Raw genomic sequence first — 25,265 nt, 5'->3', positions numbered from 1 at the left:
TAATATTTATTTACTCCAATGTAATGTATGAAAAGTGGGTACTTCTCAAAAATTTAAGCCAATTTAGAACAAACTTCTCGAAGAAATAAATAGAATTTAATTATTTATAAAATAGCATTATAAAAATCAATGTTTCGGTGCTACGATAAAACAGTAGATTTAATTCTAATCACCTCTTAAGTCTTAAGCCATTAGGGCCCTATCACACAAGCGGATGAGGAGTAGAGCGTGCGCATTGGGACCATATTATCTTCATCCGTACCATATTCGCTACGGGCTCGCTCGCAATCCTGTGACAGGATAGTAGTCATAGGAATAAAAAAATGAATTTTGTTATTTAGATAGTTCACATTTTGAGAAGATGCTACTTTCGAGCGTGTGCGTTCGCGCAGCGGAATGTTGTTGAATTTAAAGATTTTAATTATGCAGATAATTAGTGTAAGACGTCCTATAATTGTGTATGGTAAATAAAAATTTGTGTATGCAGCCATTGTGGAGAAATTCACCAAAAACAGATTCCGCTGGGCGAACGTTGGCGAACGTTGTCCTGGCGGAACTTTTTTTAATCCATAGACTTTAGAAGAAAAGAGATGTGTCCGAAAATTAGTGTGTATTTGTGTATAATTGATTATGTATGAATGAAATCAGTGCATGCATAAACTTCGAAGAAATTCAAGTTTCCGCTACGCGAACGTTTGGCCATTAGCTAGTTTTCATATAAAGCGCTTACATAGAGAGCTGTAGATTTTTACATACGTTGTTTTGAATTTGTTTATATTTGTTTAAAAAACAGATTTAGAAAAAGTCGTAGGGCTTAAAAGATAAAAATATAAACGTAAAATACACTTATTAGGTCTTAGTTCTTAAAGTATGCAGTTTGGGGTCTAGATTTTCACGTTTACACAAACCTTGTAAGTGTCTCCAACATGTTGCCAAGTATCAATGATGTTCCGTTAGTAATTAAAAAGTTATAGGATATTTTACCATTTATTTACCATGAACAGATCACTGTTTACAAAGCAGTCGAATATCACGACGTTCTAAAGGAATTGCATGGTAAAATTGATGCCAATAATTAGTTTAATCATTCAACTATTCACTTGCAAAATTTCATGTCATTAAATTCAGTAATTAAAGAGAGACAATTATAATACTGACGGAGCATCGAAACCCTACATAATCCGACCAAGTTCGGATAGCTACAAAAAAGCGGCCGTGCCATATGTCTAAACAACGTTTTTAACTTGGAAGGTTAGTATATTTATTAATATGGTACAGTTGCGTACACAAGCGTTAGGAAAAAATAAAACAATCGCATTTCTTGAATGAAAAATATTTTTTAAATAATAATGCCACTATCTACGACATTTTAGTTAAAATACGTAACGTTTACTAACGTTATTTTTAATCACGTAGTCAAGTAATTTATGTAAGTAATAATAATAAAAATATTTTTGTACACGGATATTTAAATAGAGAAGTACTTGTTAATTGAAGATTTATTTTTATCGTAGAAGTGGCATTATTATTAAAAAAATATTTTTAAATCAAGAAATACAATTGTTTTATTTTTTCCTAACGCTTGTGTACGCAACTGTAACATATTAATAAATACTAACCTACCAAGTTAAGAACGTTGCTTAGACATATGGCACGCAGCTATCCGAACTTGGTCGGATTATGTAGGGTTTCGATGCTCCGTCAGTATTATAATTGTCTTGCTTTAATTACTGAATTTAATGACATGAAATTTTGCAAGTGAATAGTTGAATGATTAAACTAATTATTGGCATAAATTTTACCATGCAATTCCTTTAGAACGTCGTGATATTCGACTGCTTTGTAAACAGTGATCTGTTCACGGTAAATAAATGGTAAAATATCCTATAACTTTTTAATTACTAACGGAACATCATTGATACTTGGCAACATGTTGGAGACACTTACAAGGTTTGTGTAAACGTGAAAATCTAACGAACTAAGACTAATAAGTGTATTTTACGTTTATATTTTTATCTTTTAAGCCCTACGACTTTTCTAAATCTGTTTTTAAACAAATATAAACAAATTCAAAACAACGTATGTAAAAATCTACAGCTCTCTATGTAAGCGCTTTATATGAAAACTAGCTAATGGCCAAACGTTCGCGTAGCGGAAACTTGAATTTCTTCGAAGTTTATGCATGCACTGATTTCATTCATACATAATCAATTATACACAAATACACACTAATTTTCGGACACATCTCTTTTCTTCTAAAGTCTATGGATTAAAAAAAGTTCCGCCAGGACAACGTTCGCCAACGTTCGCCCAGCGGAATCTGTTTTTGGTGAATTTCTCCACAATGGCTGCATACACAAATTTTTATTTACCATACACAATTATAGGACGTCTTACACTAATTATCTGCATAATTAAAATCTTTAAATTCAACAACATTCCGCTGCGCGAACGCACACCTTTCGAGCAGTTTTCACATAGTTAACATTTTGAGGCAGAATTCTCTGTTAGAACTGTATTCGTGAAAATATTGTTGCAGTAAAGTGGAACAAGGTATTTTTATATTCAAATATATTTATTATACAATAATACCTACTACAAAATCGGCAAGATATTGATGTAATGAACATAAGGCTTCTTCATAACCAACTTCCATTTGCATCCACTTCAGTATAGTTAGCTATACAACAAGAGCGATTGGCACTCCACTTAGTGTGACTGAACAATGTCATGGAATATATTACAACTTAACGCCAGGATGTTATTCTTAATTTGATTTATAACAGGTAAATTTCCAGATAAAACATAACAAAAATTGTACTTTTAAGATTTTATTGTACAAAAGTGGGTAGTTGAGTATACATACAAACCTACTCAGTCAAAATTAACATTAAGATTTGCATAAATGCTAAGACTTATTGTGACAAATCTATTTCCAATTTGCATTGGAGCTGTGATGAATCACAGATCCAACTTCAACCGCTTCAGATCATACTCATTCAAATCCTAGACTCCCAACTTAATTCAACATAAACATCTTTATTTGGGTTTATAATTAAATTAGGCTCTGTTTAACACAAGATTTTAATGTTATTCTAATTTATAGGATTGCTTATCTCACATAAACAATTTCAGCTTTCCACTGACAAGCTCAAAACTTTATGTGATCATACATAATATGGAGCAGTCAAGAAACATTCATATTTAATCATAGTTAATTTGCAGCTTGTTTTTGGTTATTCATTTTTGCTGCTAATTGTTCTTCTTTTTTTCGTTGCTTTTCTCTCATTAGTTCAGCATCCCTAGAACAAAAGAAATAGATATTAAAAAATAATTTACAGCAAATTATTAATCTACTGGCTAATACATAAAGCAATTTGTGTCATCATTTTCAATCCTTTAACCCAGAACAAAGAAAAAATACATTAAAAATGCCTGTATTACAGATTGTTAGCAAGCAAACGGTCAAAGTCAAATCATTTAGTTCAATTAGACCATTTACACGTTCCAACTGGCTGAGTAAAGTTATCAGCACAGATAATGAGCTCTCGGCAGAAGAGTGGGGACAGCTTTGCGCACAGTACACTTTTGGCAATAAACTAATAAATCACTTCTGTGCAGGTGAATGTCAGGGCTCAATATCCTTGCCAATGATTATAGTTAGATAGACATAACTTGAACATGGATTTTCATTTTAAAACATGTATGTTAGTTGCCTCCTTTTATTATTTTTCAGTCAAAATATTTTATTAAAATAAATAACTGTCAGCCCTACCCACCTGGGTCACAATTCAAAGCACCCTCTACTTTTATTTGAAAGATGAACGCCAGACATTAGTGATGGGGTAAATAATGTAAGTCAAATTATTAAGAGGTTATAAAAACAAGTACCTATGTTTCCTTTCTTGTAAAGACATACCAGACTTTTCACTGGCATTCTTTTTCTTTTGCATTTCTTGCTGTTTTTTTTGGTTCTTGGCGCGAGCCAAATCTCTCTGGTTTCCGCCTGGAACAAAGACTTGTTTACATAAAGGTATCTGTGTTCTGACAGCATATTAAAAAAGTGAAAAAATACCATTATTATGTCAATTTATAACAATAGCGTGCTCTTAATCAATCAATAACACGCGATAAGTAATGTAAACATGAGAAAATGATGGTTCACTAGAGCGGATAGAATCAATTTTCTTGATACAAAGCATAGCGTCACCCAAATATGACTCGTGTCATGTCATGGATACAGCGTCTAAACGTGCTGCATTCTAGAACGTTCGATGGAATTTGTCCTTCCAGTATTATTTCAAAATAGTGTTAAGAGCACTTAGTGGTATTTAAATATTGTAAACATGATTATTTACATGTGTGTCACGGTACTTACGGGTCATCTCGTATAATTAATTACTCAACACCAGCAAGGTTGGACTTGTCGACAGTCGCAATTACCTAATTAGTAGTTTTAATAGCGCTATGGAAGACCGGACGATACGCTAGTCCGGCCGAAACCTAGGACAACGCACCGCCCTCTCTTCTTACCAATACGAAAGAAACTTTAAAAACAACTAAAAGATAACGCTGACTTCCAAAAGCTTGAGCCAGCTGGCCACAACCACAAACAAAATGTCAATGACGGGATTTACTTGTTTATTGGTTATTTTTCTCTTTCATGGATACCCAGGCTTTTGAGCAAAATTGTTATCCGAGTAAAGAATCTGAAAACCACGAAAACAAGCCCAAGGAAAAGAACAATCACTTAAACACATATATTACTTCCCTCTATGCTTAAACATAAGCATGTTGCATGTTTGTAACAAGGAAAACTTAACCGAGAAGTGGCGGCCGGAGGCTGGGCGTTTTTCGAGGATTTTCGATTTTCAAGCCCCTTGCTTTTAATGGTTTACTATAAAGTTTATAATATAATAATCAACACTTATATACTACTCCTAACTTTGTCTAAGAAAATTTACTACAAATCAGAAGGGTAATATTAAAAAAAAAGTGTTATCGTTTTTTAAGTGAATTGTTTATAAATAATAAATACTCACAAACATGATAATAATTCAGTAATATTGATCGACATTGGGTCTTTATTTTAGTAGAGCTAGGAGTTTATGTGTTCTTGATGGGACGAACGAGTGGTGCAACTAACTTTACAACAACACATATCTGTCTGTTAGATTTAAATAATCTCAAAACAAAAATATGTCATTCATATTCTTGTTGTACACCAATTAGTTGTGTAAAAGTATTACTAGGTAAAATGCCTTCCACTACATTCCGCCTAGCCCACACCTTACTCCCACATTTATCTATGCAATTAAGCAATGAAGTGCGTAGGCGTGTGTTTATTGTACAGATTTATTTATTTTTAGCGAACAGAGTTTTAATTGCACAATATATTTATCGAACTACTGGGCAACTATATTGATCATCGAGTGACCTCCTAAATAAGTAACATCCGCACATAAACTTGGAACCAAAAATGATATTCATTAAATAAGTTAGTTGGCTGGCAACACTCGTTTTTTCAGGTTCAGTTTCAGCTTGTTGTCTTGTCTTGTTCAACAAAAAATAGTAAACTGTCAAAATGTCGGTCAATGCACAAGTTCATTTGAGTAGCAGCGAAAATACTATAAAGAGTGATAAATCTTTAAAACAGTTGTTTCCTAAACGGGATGAGTGCTCACATGTGTCTTGTTATTGGCAAGTTTCTTTTGCGATCCCACATTTCTGTTAGGCAATAAAAATATTTAATTATAACGTGCCTTTGTTGTGTTCTTTTCTGCAGCGAGGAAAATGTCTGGAAACTGTGTCAAGATGTATCAATAAGAATCCCAGAGGAATTGGATAGATGTTATATAGTTTTTATTTCTAACCCTTGTCGTACGGTGCCTCTGTGGAAACAAAGGGCTGGGCGCGAGGAAGATCGTCTCGTCATATGGGTGTGTACGAAAATTATGTCACGCTATTATGTGCTTTTAGAATGCGAATTCATACACTTTCCGAGTTCCGTATTATTGAAAAATTATTATTGTCTATTCTATAATTTTTTATTTAATTTAACATCTGTAAGTATGTCATTAAATAATTTTCATATTAGAAGCTGTTATTAAACCCTTATTATACACCTAAATTGGTCAGTGGGTCATCTTAAAAATAATACATGCATTTCCTAAATATGCCACCTCTCATGTGTTTCATGATTGTTAACATTTTGTCCACATGAACAGTAATGTCATTTGCTATAATGTGGTAATTTTATTTCAGGATTATCATGTGATATTTCTATACTCCTGGGACAGCAAAACATGTCTTGTATATGATCTGGATTCTGAGTTGCCATTCCCAACATTTTTCCACAAATATGTTACAGAAACATTTCGCACCGATCAAGTTCTCAAGTCAGATTTTCACAGGTAAACAAAAGTTTATTCAATTTAAATATAATTGCTGGCTGTATTTCTTTTACATATTCAGGTAAGTTTTGCTTATTTTATGAGAAACTAAAAATATTCATCTTATTAGTATAATTTTGAACTGTGGTTTGCAGGTTCTTTCGTGTAGTGCCTGCTAAGCAGTTCTTGCAGAACTTTGCGTCTGACCGACGCCACATGAAGAGACCGGATGGGTCATGGATTAAGCCGCCACCACCGTATCCAGCAATATGTACTTCAAGTGAGTATCCAGACATTATTATTTATTTATCCACTGCATTTTATAATTCCAGAATTTAATTTGTAAAAAAAAATACTTATTGGTAATTTTTGGAACATTCTACAAATTCTTTTTGTTATAGAAAGCTATCTATGATAAATTTTAAAATGCTAGAGGATATTTTTATATTCGTAGAAGTAGAGTAAAGCTTTGAGTATAAGCTAGGATAGCATGAATTTGTCTATTAAACAAAATGAGATCTCATTACAATCCAGTATCCACAAATTTCTTTTTGGCTTTATTTTCTTTGACTGGCTTTCTGCCAAAAGCTTAATCCACTCACTTAACTAATGTAAAACATTTATTTACAAATGGAGCATTCATAATCCAATACAACAAATGTACTTTTTGTTATTTTATTTTCTTTGTTCTTGGTGTTTTGTTGAAAGTTAGGAAATAGGTCAATGGGTCACCACCATTATGTTGTCCATAGACCAACTGAATGTTAATGGAACTGAATATTTGAATACTTGAATATTATGCTTGCTCATGTTTATTCTTTCTAGGTTTTATTATGAAATATTTCTAAGGATGAAAATATAATGACATCATTTTATTACTGTTTGTTAAGCAAAGTGCTTTTCATACGCCAAGGTCTTTTTATGGATATGAGTAAATATTAACTGAAAAAATATGTTACAGTATTGATTGAGGGCTATAAGTTTGGTTCTACGATTTTTTTGAAAGGTTCTCATGTGTTTTGAAAATTGTTTTGTATGTTGAGATAGTAGATTCTGTCTGTGTTAATATTATGTTTCTGTGTTTCAGCTTCAACCCACAACTTAGATGAGTACATCAACATGGACTTAGGAGTTGGCCCTGGTCAGGTATTTAACTTGACAGATTTTGTTCAGCGGTTCTACAAAGTAAACAAGTAGTACAAATTATGTGCTGATAGATAGTGAAATATTGTTTTAAAGTTAGTTCCATGACCCAAATGGTTTGTGTTATGTTGATTATGTTTTAATAATCCTTGTTTTGTACCTTAGAAGTTTCTTCCCACCTCACATACCAAGATTCCAGAATGTAACAATTATCATTTATTGCTACCAATAATACAGTTTATTGTATTTGTTAGTTTACCTAATATGTCCTTGTGTCATAATTTAGAGAGGTTTTTGACTTGATTAGTTATTACTGTCCCCAATGTTGTATTAAAAATACCTTAAAATTTTGAAGCACAATAAATTAACGAATTTTTTCCACAAAACACAAAGATAATGCACAAATATTAATAGAATCAAACAGTTAAAAGCTATACCCACAATATTGTTATGTAGGTTTAACTGAATAAATATTGAGATTATACATTATTAGTAGTTATTAAATTTAAATGATATAATTATGCAGTTATGTAATCAGAAACCTACATAAGAATATGTTATAAAATTATATACATTTCTCAGATAATTTTGAATAAAATAATAACTACATAATGGATATGGCAAATTATATAATAATTCAGGGCACTTCTATTCCCCTTAAAAAGATTAGCTGATTTTGATATAATTAGATAGTTAAATATTAAGCGTAGGTAACTTTAATCGAGAGGCTAGTGCTTAAAATTTCAATTTTATATGAGTAACAAGTGAGTAGTGTTTTGGATGTTCTGCATTTTCTTTCTATTTGTCGTTATTGTGAAAGAGTATATAAAATATTATTATTCGAATATATGTGAATCGTATTTATTCTCATTTTGACTGAGGTAATCCTTGTTTATGGATTGTGTGTTACCTTGAGTGATATAAATTAATATTTAAGTAACTTTATAGTAGTGTATATGGTCGCAAGTAGCTTTTGTATGTTGTTAAACTATTTAATAATTTTGTAACAACTTTTATACACTCTTTTTATTCTTCCCTAGCACCCTTAGAAAATTGATAAAAATACCAAAAATATATTTACGAATATTCGCTTACGGTAAGGGTTAATCCAAAGTTTGAATTGTATGATTCATTTCTAAGGAGATAGAGTTGTTTACGTCCTTCCACTTCCACCTATGTATTAATTTAATTATGCAACTTAAGGAAATCTTATCTATTGTTCTAAGTCTTGAAATGTTTATTTTACCTAAAATATTTACACTTAAAATTGTACCTATTAAATATTTTACAATTTCTCTATTATGAGTAACATTAACTATGTACTTCAATACTATATTATACTTATCCAATAAGATTATTGATACTACAATAGTACAGGTTTAAAACATTAGGTTTATAATTTTACTGATAAATAAAACGCATTTATTGACTACCTACCTACTTTCTGCAGGGTTTGTGATCTGTGTTTGTAACTTTTACAGTTTACTAGTCCAATGTTAATTATATTTTAAGATTTTAAGACATTCTTCAAGTCCCTCAAATCTTGTTTAAAAATGCTTGTACCTAGTGTAATGGCAGTTAAAATAATTTAACTATATGAATTTGAGACCTAGTCATTATTGTTAATTCTTCCTCCTAACATATAATCACATGTCACATTAGTACTTAGTCGTCGAGGCGTAGCTGGATATTCTATGGGACCAAACTCTTTCGACTGGATGTGGTGGAACCCGGAGCGTAGAGCGAATATTTAATCCCTGGGAGTGTGTTTACGTCCCATTGGTTACGCCTTTGTCCTATTACATATTATCCACATGTTACCGACTCAATCGATACCTTCCTTCTACGCCTTCAAAGTTTTATCTATTGACTGACATATGAGTGATAATTATTGTGCTTGTGCTTTTAATGTACCAAGTTACATGTTTTTAATTTAAGATTTATCAAGCAAAATAAAAGAAACATTACACGCTATTTGAAATTTTATTTCATTGATACCCATAGTTAAACTCAACAACCAATTGCAACAGAACATGACAACAATGGAATAAATACAAGTAATACAACAGGCCAATACTTTAACTATCACACACACAGTAAATTATTTTTATAATACACAAAGAGAGAATTATCACAGTTATTGTAACTATATATTGATTGGTAAAATTGTCTAATTATTTAGCTATGTATCACATTTCTATTATTATACTAAGGGTATAGGTCAGACTCTGACCTATACCCTTAGTCTGAGTAACTCTCAGAGTAACCAACAGGCCCTTATCCTGTTGGTTACTCTGACCGTCAGAGTAACCAACAGGATAAGGGCCTGTGCACACCACGTTTTTTAAACGCGCGCGCAGATTTTATCCTGCAGCAGTCCTGACTTGCGTGCGTATCGCTACAAACGCGCGTCGACGGCGCCTTTAAAAAACGTGGTATGCATAGGCCCTAATTGTCAGTTGATTTTGGTAACCAGTAAATCTTATCTAATCAAGTTGGCCACCCCTGCTACAGGGGATTTTTATTTGGTCAATATCTCAGCTCCATTTCCAGTAATTAAAACTGTATGTTCTGCTTGAGCACATCGAGATCCATCCTCCGTCAATAACGTCCATCCATCTTCCAGTAATACAGTATGTTCACTACCATGTGATATTGCAGGCTCAATAGTGAACACCATACCTGGTTGCATAAACCCTGGGTACTTGTTAACTATGGAAAAGATAATAGAATTATGTAGGAGATAAAAATATTGGAGGTGAACAAAATGTTATGAATGTAACTCACTTGTGTGGTGGACTTCTGGAGGGCCATGGAAATACTCCCCGATCCCATGTCCCAGTACAGAAGGAATTACAGTTAGGCCATACTTTTTTGCATGTTTGTATATTCTGTGGCCGATTTGAGAAAATGGCACACCTGGACCACACCATTTTATAGCCTGAAACATTAACCAAGATGTTAAAACATAGTGTGTGCATTTATTGTTAAATTTTACTCAATAAAACACCTAATTACTATCTTCAGTATGATAGATGCTTATGCATCTCTAAAACTATTATTAAGGGTGATCACATTTTTCTATCAAAAATAAATAATATCATATGTGGTTTTCTAACCTCCCTTCATCCTGAAATACTCACAAGGTCTAAACAGTCCTCAGTAACTTGTACAAGTTGTAAGCCTCTATCATCCACATCACCAACAAGGAACGTCTTTGAGCAATCTCCATGAAAGCCTTTGTAAAATACCTGTAGACAACCCTCATCAATTTATACCGTAGATGAATTGGACGTAGTTATGCAGAAATGTTCCAACCCACAAGTCACCCAAAAGTCGCGTAAATGCTTATATCTCAAATTCAGTGGGTTGGAACGTTTCTGCATAACTACGTCCAATTATACAAAACAACAGTAAGAATAATTATAAAAATAATACTGACTGTTATATCCACATTAACAATATCTCCGTTCTCTAGTGGCCTCAAATCCGGTATACCATGGACAACAACATTGTTGACAGATGTACACACACTCTTTGGAAAACCATTGTAATGTAATGGTGAAGGATAGGCTCCAGCGTCAATAGACATATTGTGGGCTAATTCATCAATTTCATCCGTTGTCACTCCTGGCTGAGAAAATTATGAAATAGCAAAATTTGAAAAAAATGCTACTGTTAAATTTGTTTGTGTGTGTACAAAATGATTAGCTAGCTTGGCATATATCTTAAGCTATATTTTATTTATATATTTTAACTATATTAATCATGGGCTTCTAAATTCATATGTCTAAATACTTTAATTTTTTCAGGATTACTGTAGCATTCGAAGGATAATGTAAAATAGAAAAATATTTGCAGCAATACCTCTATGAATTGTCCCAGCCTCTGTAATATATTAGCTGCTAGCTTGCAGCTTATTTGCATGCCTCTTATTTGGTCAGCATTTTTTATTTCAGGTACATTAGGCACCTCTAATTTCTCAGCTGTTAATATATATTTTGGTTTTTCAATATGATCAGGTACTATTCTACTTGGGGTTGTAGCCTCTGGTAGTACTTTACTATATACACCAAAGCGTTTCCTAAAACATTATATAATGTTATATAACATTCTTTATACTTTGAAGAATAACCTTTAAATAACTCACTCAAACAGATGTGCATCAAAATAATACCAACACCAACCAGTTCAAATTCCACACAACGACACATAGACAATACACACACAACATAGAAAAGCTAAACAGGCACAGGAAACAATGTAAGGCAATGCATGCATACATGAATAAAACCTACAACATGAACTGTGTTAGTGAACTCACAATATTACTCACAAAATTAATTTTAAATCACTTAATACCAACTTACAGTATCCGTCTTTGGATCCTCGGGTTCAAGGCTTTAGGTACTCTCATTTCTAAGGGTTCTACTTTGATTCTATGCTTGCTGTCTCTATGAGGTTAGGCATTAAACTGAAGTGCAGCTTAAATAAAAAATCATTTCATAATTTAACACAATATTGGTGCAAGGGATCAATGATATAGCATGTTGATGTAGAGATGAATGATTATAGGGAAATTTGGATAAGAAATCAAGCCAAACACTACTTCTTAGAATCACATTCAATCTTACACATTTGCTCTCCAAAACCGGCCTAATGACTGCATTATATCTGGAACAAACTGATATTATTATAGATTTTTAATTAATTCAATATCAAGTTATTTCATAGAATTCAAAATTTATGCTTATTTGTAGTGATAATGCAATATTTATAAAATTACAAATATTTTAAACGACTTTGACTTGCATGTGACTGACAAGTGACACATGATTTTGACAGTACGAGTGCTGACAGAGATGACAGTGATAGTAATGATTATTAAAGGGCTGATTCCATGATGTTATGAATATTCCAAAGAAATACATTTTGAAAACAGGTTTCAAGGACTACCTTGTCCAGACCTTCCATACTCAAACTACAAGCTCCTTATTGATGATGATGATGTCCTCCTAGCCGATTATCGGCTACGGCGGCTGTTCTCATGTAAGGAGATTAGCCAACTACGCAGGACATATTATAGTGCACGAGCATTTGCGCAGACACAAGTGCACTCCCTATTCCTTCACTCTCATAGTCCGATGGGACGGTAATCCGACACGACCGGAGAGAGGTCAGGCGCAGGACCGACATTTACGTGCTCTCCGATGCACGGGTGAATCAATCACCAGCTTCCAGGCTCCGGGCTTCTTTGTGAAAGTCTTCTAAAACCCACAAAGCGATTTCGGCCCGACTCGGGAATCGAACCCGAGACCTCGTGCTCAGCAGCCGCACTTGCGACCACTAGACCAACGAGGCAGTTTAAAAGCTCCTTATATATCCTTATATATAGTTTTTAAGCTCCTTATTATAGATCATATGTAAATATTGAAATTGAAAGCAAGAATTATTTTCAAGCTCCTTGGGTAGAAACCGTAATTAAAGCTCCACTCTACTATTCTTAGTATATTCTGTGGCTTCTTTTCACAGATAAAAAATCTCACTGTTTTTAACCGCTATCGATTGTTTTTATTTTCTTTCAGATCTACGAAAAATACATAAATTATTAACACGAAATAAAGCTGAAGTGTTATAAGCCATGTCTCAGAGTAAGTTAAGAAAGATAAGCTGTTAATGCAATGGACTTTACATTGTCTTTTCGCAAATTTCGAATGGATTTTAAAATGAACCATACGCTTACATTACAGACTCTGAAAAACCTTCAACGCAAGATGTTGTGGACCCGACGGGTCCTGCGGCAAGAAAAGGAGTCCTTATATCATTTAGGACTGGGAAAACAATGGAAATACCCGAGAAAGATATTGTATGTAAACATAACCTTTAAACTACCAGTTTGTTGTGCTTGAATGTTTTGGTTCTAACACAGTAGGTAAATAGATTAACTTGTTTCATTCAGAGAAATATTTAGCGCAAATGACAAAAAATCCGCCCCTAAGGCGACCCACTGACCCAAATGTTTATTAAATAAGAACAAAGAGTATGATGAAGCTAAGTTCCTGGGCTAATTTTGTAAAGATCAGTAGTATAAGTTTTAAAGTGAATGTTGTCCTTCTAGCTCGGCAGATGCAGGTTTGTTGGTGAATTTGAAAAACTGAACAGAATCGGAGAAGGCACATATGGAATAGTGTGTAAGTAGAATGGAACATCTGTGTAGACAAATTATATATAGGGTTCCATAACACATAGTGGTACTAACATTCACAACAATTTTTTTTTTTTACAGACAGAGCCAAAGATAAGTTGAACGGCAGCATAGTGGCCTTAAAGAAGGTGAGGATGGATGTTGAAAAAGACGGCTTGCCTTTGAGTGGTCTCCGTGAAATTCAAGTATTAATGGCATGCAGGCATGAGAACATTGTGCAACTCAAAGAGGTTCTAGTTGGGCGATCTCTTGAGAGGTAAGTTCCACCAAGAAGCAATAGTGGTCCTAAAACTAACCTTGTGGCAGTCCTTACTCATAAGATGATGACATGCAACGATAGTAGAAAATTTCCTTTTTTTGATACGGAAAGTCAGTGAAAATTATTATTTAAGTTCTGGTCAAAAACTAATCCTATGGAATTTATTTCCACCAGCATCTTCCTATCAATGGAATACTGTGAACAAGACTTGGCCTCATTGCTGGACAATATGACATCGCCATTCACAGAGTCTCAAGTAAAGTGCCTGATGCTTCAAGTGCTCAAAGGACTTAAGTACCTGCACTCTAACTTCATAGTGCACAGGGATTTGAAGGTCTCTAATTTACTTCTGACTGATAAAGGATGTGTGAAAATTGGTAAGCATATTATTCACTCTAGTTTGATTGCATTATTATATAATTAAATTTTTAATGGTCACCATCTGCCTTACCTGTATCTAGGTAGGCCCTATACCCACCAAGTTTGTGTGATTTAAATAAACATCTTACATAGAGAACTTCCAACATGACATAATTTTTATAACATTTTTAGCGGATTTTGGCCTCGCACGCTGGCTCGGTGCACCGGCTCGAAGCGCGACTCCTCGCGTCGTCACTCTATGGTATAGAGCACCCGAGCTCCTATTGCAGTCGCCGAGACAAACCCCAGCCCTCGACATGTGGGCCGCAGGCTGTATACTCGGAGAACTGTTGGCTAACAAACCATTGTTGCCTGGAAGAACTGAAATTGAACAGTTAGAGCTGATCGTTGATTTGCTTGGTGAGTATTTATGCCTTTTCTAAAGGTTACCTGCATCACACGAGGAAATACGCATAAACATTGCCTGATTTTTTTTATCGTTATTCTAGGTACACCATCAGATGCGATCTGGCCAGAGTTCAGTGCATTGCCTGCTCTGCAGAACTTTACTCTGAAACAGCAGCCATATAACAATCTCAAGCAACGCTTCCCATGGCTGTCGGCCGCGGGGCTGCGTCTGCTAAACTTCTTGTTCATGTATGACCCCAACAAGCGCGCTACGGCCGAAGAATGTTTGCAGAGCTCGTACTTTAAGGAACAGCCGCTTCGTAAGTATTCAAATACCCTGAGATGAAATTATCTTTTATTAGGTTCAGTAGATATGTACCTATAGCAATCATGTCTTGTTCCAGCTTGCGACCCTAAGCTAATGCCCAGCTTTCCTCAACATAGAAACATGAAAGGACAACAAAAGAGCTCATCAAATCAGTTGAACATCCCTCTGTCCAATTTGAACACGGGGGCCAACGACCAAACCAACAACCTGCCAGCTATTTCTGACCTGCTAGGGTCGCTAGTCAAGAAACGAAGGCTGGATTGACGCCCTGATGATAAATGAGTCAGTTATTATAGATATTTAAGATAACCAATAAACTTCGTCGAAATAAGAAAAAAAACTTTTATTGTAATTAAATTGTAAACACTCATATTTTTTTCAAATATTTAAGTCAAATACTTTACTAGATTACTATTTTTTTAACAAATTTATTTTTAATCTGTCGATGCGTCTTCGTCGCCCGAGAGTCCCATGGCTTGTTTGAATTTCTGCTGATACTTTTGGATCATGACAGTCTCGTTGCTCTTAGCTTTTATTTTTTCTTTCTGGAATAAATGGACGCAAATAAAAATACTCGAGTATTTGCGCATTTTTTTATAACGATATAATTATACACACATTCCACACAACGAATGCAAAATCTTAGTATGGGTAGTAACCACGCTATTAGTTGGGGGTGTTGTACTCACAATTTCTTTTTCTTGCTTTTCGATTGCTTTCAAGGTTCGCATACATTGTGAACAAAGAATAACGTCTTCCATGTGGTTTATGGTCTTTTTACGATGGTGATGTTTTAGTCTGGGGACAAAAATAAATGTCAAGTCTGTAGCTAGTTTATTTAACCCTTCTACGAATTTAATGAATCAAAATAATTAACAGGCCGAAAATTTCTGGATAGCATGCATTATACCGTAGGAAGTGTACTCTAATCTGTGATTAAGTATACTTACTGTTTTCCACAGTAGTCACATTGCAGTTTGTCGGTGCGATGTGTAATTATGTGCCAGCCTAGCTCGTGGTAGGTCGGATAGCGTTCCGAACATCGTGGACACACGATCTTGCCTTCTGATCGACCGCCATTGCTTTGATGTTCGTACAACTCTTGCGAAGTTTGGAAGTTCTGATGGCAACTTGGACACCTGTGGAATAAATTGCATCTTCATTAGTTTGTTCAAAGCAGGTTTCCCCTTAATAAAAGAACTCGTTGTTTTTTTTAGCAACTTCAAGCGGTTTTTTGTAACTGACAAAGTTCACTTACATAAATATGTTGGGTTGAAGGTGAAATGCCATGTGCTCTATAATTTTTTTCGGGTAAAAGTAGTGAAACTTTTTATCACAACACGTTACATAGCCTGGTACGCCGTGCCTTTCTTTGTAATGCTTCATAAGGGATCTGAAGTGAAATCCGTTCTCGTGACAAATGCAGCATTCCATTTTGTAAAAAAGTGTAATTTGGCGATCCAGAGCTGCGCCCTGCTTGGCTGGTCTGCCGTCCAACAACACCACTGGATCTAGACTGTCTGTATTCAAGTCTAGATCCGCTTTGCTAGTCTGATGTGTCTCTTTCTTCTGTGAGCAGCTTAGAAATGACTTAGTGCCTGGGGTACTAAGCAGACTTTTGTCTAGCTTCTCACTGTTTGCGAATTCTTCTAACGTCATCGCTTCCATGTACTTCATGTCTGAAGGTGACTTCTTCTTTGGTATTTTGAACTTCGCTAGTTTCGTGTCACCTTGCTGGAGTTCTGATGGTGGCGATTTAAGATTTTGCGTGATGCTCGCAGGCTTTTTCTGTATATCTGATAAGTTTTGGTTCGACAGTGTTGTTATAATTGGGTGCAATAGCCTGTCGGTAGAAATGTCCCGTTTTTCTTCTTGCATTTTCATTTTATGGAATTCCAAAAACTTTTGTGTTTTCTCCACTTTGACGGCATATAAATGAAGGGCAGACACTTGCTGTAAACAGTCATGGCAAATAGCCTTGGGCAAGGCATCATCTGTGCGAACCTGAGGAATGACAACTATAAAGTAGGCGTGTTTATAACTTGATATATTTATTTATTTATTTAAATCAGGAATCAAGGCCTATAGAAAAACACTATAACTTACAACCTAATATAACTTAATCTATTACGTTATATGCGGTTGTATCAATGCGGTTGGTTAAGACTGTAGGTAATAGGTTTGTATGCTATACATACTACATTGGGGTTGATTAGACGCGCACTTGCTTAGATCTTACTTTAGTTACTGTCCTAACAACCCTTGAAATAATTTAAAACATAAACTGTACCAGTATATCAAAGAGTCTCTTGATCTTCCTCTTAACTTCGGCACTCAGCGGCTTCAGTTTGACCACATCCGTGCACAGACACAAACGACACGACAGTTCACGAACAATAGTTTTTTCTAAATTCGCAAAGTCATTCATATTGTGATTTTCTTACAAAAACGATTGAATACATAATAAAAATGTACAAAATAAATATAATATTGTAAATGATTGTGTAGGCTTATTTGTTCATGACAAAAATACTATTTTAAAATCAATCTGATAAATTTGGACACAGTGACAGATCCATGACTTGGTTGCATATTATTATTTGTCGTTGTACCCAAAGCGGCCAGCGCCAATCAGGATTACTTACTTCTATGTTGACCTTTTTAAATTCATGAACAATTTTTTACTATGTTAAACTATTTCTAACTCGTGAGCTATGTCTTGTCTTTGTTTTAATGATTTCTCTATTTGATCATGCTCTCCAAAAAACTTACCTATCTAGTGTTTTTATCGCTAGTTAGGTCCTCTTATTTTATTTGAAAGGCAGACGTGTGTTGCGTACGCTAATAAAATGGTATTAAGTAAAGAGATTCAGTCAGGTTCAGTTTAAAGTACCTACCCCGTCTAGGCCAGCCTAGACACATTACGTAAAATGTTTGATACAATTTAATTATTTGGGCTTAAAAACGCGACTGTGTCACTTTAGCAGAGGTCGTGTCCACGTCACGTACGACTGTTCATCTGTGTAAATGAAAAAATACACTTCAAAGACGCGATCTACATTTTTTAATTATTGTTTTTTTTGTGCTTTTCAGTTTTATTATCTCGCTCGCATTTGTACGAATGATGGATGAAATTCTGTCGTAGAATAAAATAGTTCCATTAGATCTGTCATTTAGAAAACTTTTTATTAATGACAAAATGTTCAACTCACGATAGAAAAATGGAATTTGCTTAGGTTTATTGAAATGAAAAAAACTGATTCTAGTTTTTAGGGGTGAAATTACCTGCAAACTTCATAGTGATTTTTTTTCGTACGTATTGTTATTATTAGGGCCCCAGGTTATCATCTTTAATTTAGGTACTTTACTTTGAAATGGACTTTAAAATCTGTCGTTCACTGCTTTATGCGCATATTAGGCAATACTTCAGTACACGTATAGGTAAAAAGGGACTAATATCGTAAGCATATGCATGGTAAAGCAAAAATCTCCGTTATAAACTTAGAGAATAAAAGGCAATAGAGTTTTCATGGCTCAATAAGGTCCGTTGTGAGTAAAGGACTCAGTATACACTATAATAACGTTTTAGAATTAATAGAATCCGTGCCGGCCGGACTTTTTGTGTGATCGCGGGAACGGATTATTTACAATATTCCGTCTGGCAATCCTGAACTAACATTCGCTCTGTGAAAATATTTAGCCACTGGAAATGTTTGCGGAAAATCCTTACCTACTAGTGTAACTTTGAAGAATGTACCTACTAGGTAGGTAAATATTTAGTTCTGGTGTAAAAATGATATAACTACCATAGGTAAGTGTACGATGGTCCTTACATAGACAAATGTTTTGGCCAGGTCATGGCTTATTCAGAAACAGTCTTATTACTCCTTCCTATATTCATCATATTGAGTAGATCAGGTGAACTCAGCCGTGAGCATGTTTAATATCCTAATACGTATAGATACCAATTAATATGGCCTTAATATATACCTTGTAGAGTTTTGGTGGGTACAAGGTACGTTATAGGTAGGTATGTCTATGCCTCTGTCCTCGCCATGAATAGCGTGCCAGCTGCTTGTTATTCCGCTAAAGCTGTAACAATCAATTGAACGGAGAATTCACACGAGACGAAGGCTTTCAGCGACGACATTACTTAGTATTATTATAGCTCGTTGAATACAAAATTGATTTTGGTTTGAATTAAGCTCTGTTACCTACAAGGAAACAGTAAATTTTTAACTTTTTTCTTTTTAACACGCTTTTATTAGGTCGACCTGTACGTGTACGTAACTAAGTATGTAATGTAATCTAAGTTAACTAATTTAACCATCTTCCAGGGATCCGTGTCATGAAAATTAGCAGTTGTAGGTACCTACTTATGTACATAGTTCTGATGACAAAACCACCGAGCCAGAAGATATAAACTGAAACTTCATGATGGAACATCGTAGATTTCATAATTGTGTTTGGCCGTGTTAGTAAAGTCTTGTAAAAAATAACGTGCATTTATAAAAGCGTGTTTTTCTACTGTTTTTAAAATTTCCTATTAATTTGTCTTACCTCTATATTGACTGTAAATCAAATTGGATACCCCAACATTTGATACCTCGACAGCAAAAACCATTACCTACGTCTAAAACATTTCAATATCGGGCTACCTGAAAGATGATCCTTGATTAAAGGTAGGAACAGGGTTAGTACTAATAATTTGCTAGGCTAAACCTATCAGCGTTATAGGATGCTAGAGAGTTCAATCCGTGTAATCAGAGATTGATTAAGAGGCAAACTAAGCCCAAGTAGTCGGGCGAAGTTACTGGGCGGGATCAGTCTTGCGCAATGAAAGGGTAGCTACGACATAGGAAGAGAATCTTCAAGTTCAGTAGATAATGTAGATACATAGATAACTAGCCCAACTTCCCACTTCGGTGAAAGTTCAAGGAAATTATCAATAAGTAGCAGTGGCGTAGCGTGGGTATCTGTCGCCCGGGGCAGTTGTCGATTTTGCCGCCCCTTCCCGTGTATTTTTTTTTAACAAGTGTTCCTGGCAGTTTGTCATTTTTAAACGACTTTAAAAATCATCAAATGACCCTTCTCGCTGTGGGTTAGCAGCGGTGAGGGCGTGTCAGACTCTTACTAACTAAAAACCGTCGTGTTCCGTCGAAGGCCTTTTATGTTCCAGAGCCGCGCTAACTCTTTCGAACAACCCGCAGCCCCGTCAGTAGGTTCTCAAGTAGACTTTTCTTTTATATCTTTGTTACTTGATTTCTTGAAGGTTTTAAAATTGCAAATTTTTATCGGACGTACCAAAACCACTTAACTTTTTGTTTGTTGACAGATGCAAAAATAAGGGCATATAGTTTTTGAATACGCGAGCGAAGCGAGCGCGATATTTTATCGGACTTAAAACAAAAATTACGTAAAATTTTGCCCAAACGTACTTAACTTTTTGTTTGTTGACAGATGCAAAAATAAGGGCATAACGTTTTTGAATACGCGAGCGAAGCGAGCGCGAAATTTTTATCGGACTTGAAACAAAAATTACGTAAAATTTAGCCCAAACGTACTTAACGTTTTGTTTGTTGACAGATGCAAAAATAAGGGCATACCGTATTTGAATACGCGAGCGAAGCGAGCGCGAAATTTTTATCGGACTTAAAACAAAAATTACGTAAAATTTAGCCCAAACGTACTTAACGTTTTGTTTGTTGACCAATGCAAAAATAAGGGCCACAATATAGTTTCTGAATAAGCGAGCGCGAAATTTTTATCGGACTTAAACCAAATATTACGTAAAATTTAGCCCAAACGTACTTAATTTTTTGTTTGTTGACAAATGCAAAACTAAGCGCATACAGTTTCTGAATACGCGAGCGAAGCGAGCGTGAAATTTTAATTATTTTTTATTTAAGACTCAAAACCAAAATTACGTAAAATGTGTGTTTTAAGTACCAAATTATAACAATAATTAATTTTAAGTTTAAAAAGTTTCAACTTTCTTGTTTAATGTTTTGTTATTGTTAGACAGTTTTATGTAGCGGCGCAGATACTAGTTGCAAACACTTTTTTTTTATTGGGTAAATTTTGCCGCCCCCCAAAAGCTGCCGCCCGGGGAAATTGCCCCCCTTGCCCCTCCCACGCTACGCCACTGATAAGTAGGTAAGTAGGTACTACCGTTCATAAACGAAGAGTATGTTTGCATTAGAAATGGTTGAGGTGATTTAATATTCGGAAAGGTTAGAAGCCTTTTTGGTTATCCTCAATGTTTTCTTGTAACCACTGTTTGCTTAGACCATATTAATTAACGAGCTTAATTAATTCTCTATACAGGTCACGAGTTATTGAGGTTTTGGTGCGTAACCAGAATAAACATACCTAGATGGAACATTTAGGTACGGACGACGTTTAGCTATTTTGTAAATTAATTTTCAAATTGACTTTTGTTGCATAATAAGAGTTGCTCTAAACAGAAAGTTAAACTTTAGAACGGAGTCGGTTTTAATTAATTTGACTTGATAAAATTATGAAACTTTTTAGTATACACTAACAAGTTTCATAATTAATAATTTAATCAACTTAAGTTTTAAAAGCCACTTAAATCTCTTAATATTTTAAAATAACAGGTAAAAGGTTCCTTCGAGTAATGAGCACTTGGCAACGTTTAAGTGGAATTTGAAATTAAAATAAATATTGTTCCTAAAGTTTTATGTAGCTACGGACTTAAGTAATTGCAAGCTTAATCGCTGAAATTAAAGTTACTAGATCCGCTACTACGGTCCAGTAATTTCTTTTTTTTAATCAAATATAACGACATCTGTAAGAGCTGATAATTGTAGGTAGTATACTTTAAGTATTTGGGTACCTACTTTCCTAAACACCTTTCCAGTACCTCTTCTACCTGTGCTTGATTGGGACCATTGGCGAAGACAACTTGTAAACAAAACTAAAACTATATAAACTTTTAAACCCGACACGCAACCGAAGAGTTAGAAACTTTGAAGAGGCGAACGCCGACGGTAAAACGGTTAATCCTTAACAAAAAACGTGATGTGAATATTTAAGGTAAGACCACTATTCTGCTATTTTGAAAGGTAAATATAGGTTACTAGGTTCCTGTGAAAGCAAACTCCATTTTTATCCATGTTATTAAAAGTATGCCTGCTAAGATATTGAGAGTGATTGATGACAAGAAGCGCTAGTAATTTAATACAGTGCTATCTTCAAAAACTCAGGTATCCCAAGTTACTCGTCCTCCGTACTTACTTCTAACGACTATAGGCCCATGTTTGGTTCCACGCGCTCCTCAAATAGCAGTCAGTCAACTTTGCGAGCTTCGAAAGAGTTACCGCGGCCCAGGCACACAAGTGATTGAAAAAGAAATAAAAGTGGGTCTTACTGAGTAAAAATACCCACAGAGAAAGGGGTCATCATGATTTCGGACATAAAAGTTAAGTAGGTACCTAGTCCATGTTTTTGAGTTCGCCATCTTGGGCAGAGAAGATGGGGTGGTTTAACTCCTTTAGACGCCCGGGGCGACTTGTAATACCGGAATCATTTTACCGACTGAATAAGATAAGAATAAAACACGACCTACTTAATTGAATTTGAATTTTATGAAAATTGTTGGTCTGTTTATTACACGAAACGTGTTTTAGAAGTCCAAAACCACTTAAGGATTAAAATAAAAGTTTGTTTAAGAGTTTAGGATTAAATATTTCCATTTCCTGTTATATGCAAAAGTAGTGCATTTTATTTTCGGATTCAAAATATATCTTGGTACAGTATCTTACAATAGCAGACCGTCTCTTTAGTCCGTGACATGAAATTTTCAGGATTCCTACTTCCTACGTTACGGAAATAAGTTTGAACGAAGTTGTAAAGGAATTCACCTAGAAATCATAGCTTTACATGCATGCGCATGGCATGCGCATCCAAAAAGTAATAAAGCAAACGCTTTAGAAAGGCTCGTTCAAAGAAACGTTAAACTTTTTAGTGAAATTAGTATGACATTGTATTGTTATATTATACCAATAATTGAATTGTAATAGACAGCAGCTGTGTTGCTGGGCAGTGTGTTCTTCATCGCTTCTTCTTCGCAGCCATACGTAACCCTAGGATGTGTTGAAAGGGGGTCGTTTTAGGGTTGTTGTCTTATTCGTAATTTTGACGTGAAAAAGTGCTAATCCATGTAGCCTAGTTAAATAAACGACTAGCTTTAAACCATATTAGCTTAACCTCCTATAGAAAGGCCAAACCTGCCACGACCTTAACCCCAGTGATTCCTAATAGATTTGTCTGGTACGGTCTCACCGCAAAGTTCTCTTTTTAACCCCCGACGCAAAAACGACGGGGTGTTATAAGTTTGACGTGTCTGTGTGTGTGTGTGTGTGTGTATGTGGCATCGTAGCTCCCAAACGGATGATCCGATTGTAATGCGGTTTTTTTTGTTTAAAAGGTATGTCAGTCGGGAGTGTTCTTAGCTATGTTTGGTGGAAATCCGTTCAGGTCTTCAAGGTCATCAGCTCGTTTACTAGATGTGATAGGAATGTTACACGCTCAGTTTACTTGCAAGTATATGTGGGATCTGAAATTTGAAACACTAATGTCTTTTGGAACCACTGAGCTGGTCTGCTGTTAGGGCACGAAGGTAGGAGACGTAACCCTGAACTGCCTTCTAGTAAACCCATCGAGTTTGGGCTCGTTGAATTTGTCTTGACGAGTTCTCTTCATGTTTCTGATTGACGAGAACCTGATGCTGGAAATGGGATGTGGCGGATGAAACCCTGGAATGCCGGAATGAAACGGATAAACCGATTTATATTTTTGCTGAAAATCTAGAATGTCCAAAGGTTAATCTTTATTGTTTCTCAATCTGTGCAATTCTCCCAGAGCCAGTTTGTCATGAGGATTGTTAGGGTGCGTCCACATCTGGCGAATGCGCAGCACGCGAGCCGATCGCGAGCTGTCCGCGAGCTGCGCGCGTGCATTTTTGTTCGTGCGCCGCTTCTGCGCCGCCCGCGCGCAGCTCGCGCGCGACCTAAGCGCCGCACGCGAGCGGCGCGCAGGCGGCGCGCGACGTCTGACATCTTCGATAGTACTGAGCCAGTATACGGAACTGTAAGGGCGAGAACTGATTGCGCGCAGATCGCGCGCCGCTCGCGCGCTCTATACGAGCCTTGCGTGAGTTGCGCTAAAGAGGCGCACCGAACTATTGCAGTGACTGCACGCGCGCAGCTCGCGGACAGCTCGCGATCGGCTCGCGTGCTGCGCATTCGCGGGGCATTCGCCAGATGTGGACGCACCCTAAAACAGCTTCCTTTGGCCGAGATCGCATATAGCGACCCCATCTTAAGATAAAATAAATTAAATGAAAGAAGGAAAAATTAAGGAGCTCCTTTAAAAAGCATGAAATAAAATAAAATTATAAATTTTAAAAAACCCCCGACCCAAAAAAAGTACGCAATAATTATGACAAAAGGTTAAAAACGCTAAACCCTATTAAAAGCAAAAAATAACGTTTAACGCTACGTAAACTAAATTTTGACGTGTCGGGGGACCGCTTTTTACCTTTATAAATACTTACATAAATCAAATGATATCTACCTAATTACAACATTCGTTAAAAAAAAAAAACACGTATCTAAAGTAATGAATTAGAGCGGTCCCCCGACACGACAAAATTTAGTTTACGTAGCGTTAAACGTTATTTTTTGCTTTTAATAGGGTTTAGCGTTTTTAACCTTTTGTCATAATTATTGCGTACTTTTTTTGGGTCGGGGGTTTTTTAAAATTTATAATTTTATTTTCTTTGACTGCGGTCGAGACAAAGCCTTGGCCTCATTTCGCCTTAACACTTTAGTAGCTAAATTCATCTTTATTGAACTTGAACTACCTATAGTGTTACATAAAAAAAAAAAACTCCAAGGTGAATACAGAAAAAAAAGTACCTAATGGAAGGACCAGTGCTGACAAACAAAGGTTTCGTGTTATTTTTATAGGAAAGAGTGAACTTTTTACAGGATTTCAATATTATCATGTGACATACCTACGGGTGAAAATACGGCTTGTCAGTAGCAAAATTATTAAAAAACACTACATCTATGTATGTGTGATTGTACTTAATAACATCTTTGGAGGGCTTTTATCTTCAAATTATAAATATAAAAGAAAATC

General features: G+C 35.4%; 5 protein-coding genes across 7 annotated transcripts; 2 read left to right on the top strand and 3 right to left on the bottom strand.

Moving 5' to 3' along the window:
* Positions 1-2,815: 2,815 nt before the first annotated feature.
* Positions 2,816-4,633, bottom strand: LOC110380853 (putative SERF-like protein). The gene is made up of 3 exons (XM_021340982.3): positions 4,379-4,633; positions 3,892-4,006; positions 2,816-3,302 (listed from the first exon to the last, which is right to left on the bottom strand). The coding sequence occupies exons 1-3, from the start codon at positions 4,383-4,385 to the stop codon at positions 3,215-3,217; spliced, it is 210 nt and encodes a 69-aa protein (XP_021196657.1). The 5' UTR covers positions 4,386-4,633; the 3' UTR covers positions 2,816-3,214.
* Positions 4,634-5,510: 877 nt separating this feature from the next.
* On the top strand, positions 5,511-9,509 carry LOC110380856 (protein N-terminal glutamine amidohydrolase). Its single transcript, XM_049836735.2, has 5 exons — positions 5,511-5,700; positions 5,786-5,939; positions 6,265-6,413; positions 6,548-6,672; positions 7,480-9,509. The coding sequence occupies exons 1-5, from the start codon at positions 5,585-5,587 to the stop codon at positions 7,587-7,589; spliced, it is 654 nt and encodes a 217-aa protein (XP_049692692.2). The 5' UTR covers positions 5,511-5,584; the 3' UTR covers positions 7,590-9,509.
* On the bottom strand, positions 9,500-12,361 carry LOC110380850 (methionine aminopeptidase 1D, mitochondrial). 3 transcript variants are annotated; one of them, XR_010278168.1, is made up of 8 exons: positions 12,170-12,360; positions 11,906-12,020; positions 11,403-11,619; positions 10,978-11,169; positions 10,679-10,786; positions 10,323-10,476; positions 9,994-10,247; positions 9,500-9,750 (listed from the first exon to the last, which is right to left on the bottom strand). XR_010278168.1 is itself a non-coding variant. In XM_021340975.3 (7 exons), exons 2-7 carry the CDS (start codon positions 11,950-11,952, stop codon positions 10,057-10,059), a joined length of 909 nt encoding a protein of 302 aa, XP_021196650.3. In that variant the 5' UTR covers positions 11,953-12,020; positions 12,170-12,360; the 3' UTR covers positions 9,885-10,056. The 3 variants fall into 3 exon arrangements, 2 of the variants coding, with proteins under 2 accessions (XP_063899668.1, XP_021196650.3); XM_021340975.3 differs by lacking the exon at positions 9,500-9,750 and having other exon boundaries at positions 9,885-10,247; XM_064043598.1 differs by lacking the exons at positions 9,500-9,750; positions 11,906-12,020 and having other exon boundaries at positions 9,879-10,247; positions 12,170-12,361.
* A 674-nt stretch (positions 12,362-13,035) lies between these two features.
* Positions 13,036-15,435, top strand: LOC110375853 (cyclin-dependent kinase 10). The gene is made up of 8 exons (XM_021334127.3): positions 13,036-13,186; positions 13,286-13,401; positions 13,654-13,726; positions 13,822-13,996; positions 14,174-14,376; positions 14,552-14,779; positions 14,869-15,087; positions 15,172-15,435. Exons 1-8 carry the CDS (start codon positions 13,177-13,179, stop codon positions 15,357-15,359), a joined length of 1,212 nt encoding a protein of 403 aa, XP_021189802.1. The 5' UTR covers positions 13,036-13,176; the 3' UTR covers positions 15,360-15,435.
* Positions 15,424-17,739, bottom strand: LOC110375852 (zinc finger protein 555). The gene is made up of 5 exons (XM_021334126.3): positions 17,386-17,739; positions 16,354-17,099; positions 16,046-16,234; positions 15,785-15,893; positions 15,424-15,640 (listed from the first exon to the last, which is right to left on the bottom strand). Exons 1-5 carry the CDS (start codon positions 17,521-17,523, stop codon positions 15,530-15,532), a joined length of 1,293 nt encoding a protein of 430 aa, XP_021189801.1. The 5' UTR covers positions 17,524-17,739; the 3' UTR covers positions 15,424-15,529.
* Positions 17,740-25,265: the final 7,526 nt, after the last annotated feature.

This window comes from Helicoverpa armigera, chromosome 3, assembly GCF_030705265.1.
Source record: "Helicoverpa armigera isolate CAAS_96S chromosome 3, ASM3070526v1, whole genome shotgun sequence".
NCBI lineage: Eukaryota > Metazoa > Arthropoda > Insecta > Lepidoptera > Noctuidae > Helicoverpa > Helicoverpa armigera.
Note: the sequence above shows the minus strand (reverse complement) of the source record. Positions and strands in the feature narration are given on the sequence as shown.

Coding starts and splice junctions, on each gene's coding strand:
- LOC110380853 (XM_021340982.3), bottom strand. Junction 3,303..3,891: donor TTACAAGAAAGGAAACATAG/GTACTTGTTTTT, acceptor CTTTTGTTCTAG/GGATGCTGAACTAATGAGAG.
- LOC110380856 (XM_049836735.2), top strand. CDS start 5,585: ATGTCGGTCAATGCACAAGTTCATTTGAGTAGCAGCGAAAATACTATA. Junction 5,701..5,785: donor TCACATGTGTCTTGTTATTG/GCAAGTTTCTTT, acceptor TCTTTTCTGCAG/CGAGGAAAATGTCTGGAAAC. Junction 6,673..7,479: donor TCCAGCAATATGTACTTCAA/GTGAGTATCCAG, acceptor TCTGTGTTTCAG/CTTCAACCCACAACTTAGAT.
- LOC110380850 (XM_021340975.3), bottom strand. CDS start 11,952: ATGAGAGTACCTAAAGCCTTGAACCCGAGGATCCAAAGACGGATACT. Junction 10,787..10,977: donor TTGTTAATGTGGATATAACA/GTCAGTATTATT, acceptor GGTTGTCTACAG/GTATTTTACAAAGGCTTTCA. Junction 10,248..10,322: donor TCCAGAAGTCCACCACACAA/GTGAGTTACATT, acceptor TCTTTTCCATAG/TTAACAAGTACCCAGGGTTT.
- LOC110375853 (XM_021334127.3), top strand. Junction 13,402..13,653: donor AAATACCCGAGAAAGATATT/GTATGTAAACAT, acceptor TTGTCCTTCTAG/CTCGGCAGATGCAGGTTTGT. Junction 15,088..15,171: donor CTTTAAGGAACAGCCGCTTC/GTAAGTATTCAA, acceptor GTCTTGTTCCAG/CTTGCGACCCTAAGCTAATG.
- LOC110375852 (XM_021334126.3), bottom strand. CDS start 17,523: ATGAATGACTTTGCGAATTTAGAAAAAACTATTGTTCGTGAACTGTCG. Junction 17,100..17,385: donor AGAGACTCTTTGATATACTG/GTACAGTTTATG, acceptor GTCATTCCTCAG/GTTCGCACAGATGATGCCTT. Junction 15,894..16,045: donor TGTGACTACTGTGGAAAACA/GTAAGTATACTT, acceptor TTTTGTCCCCAG/ACTAAAACATCACCATCGTA.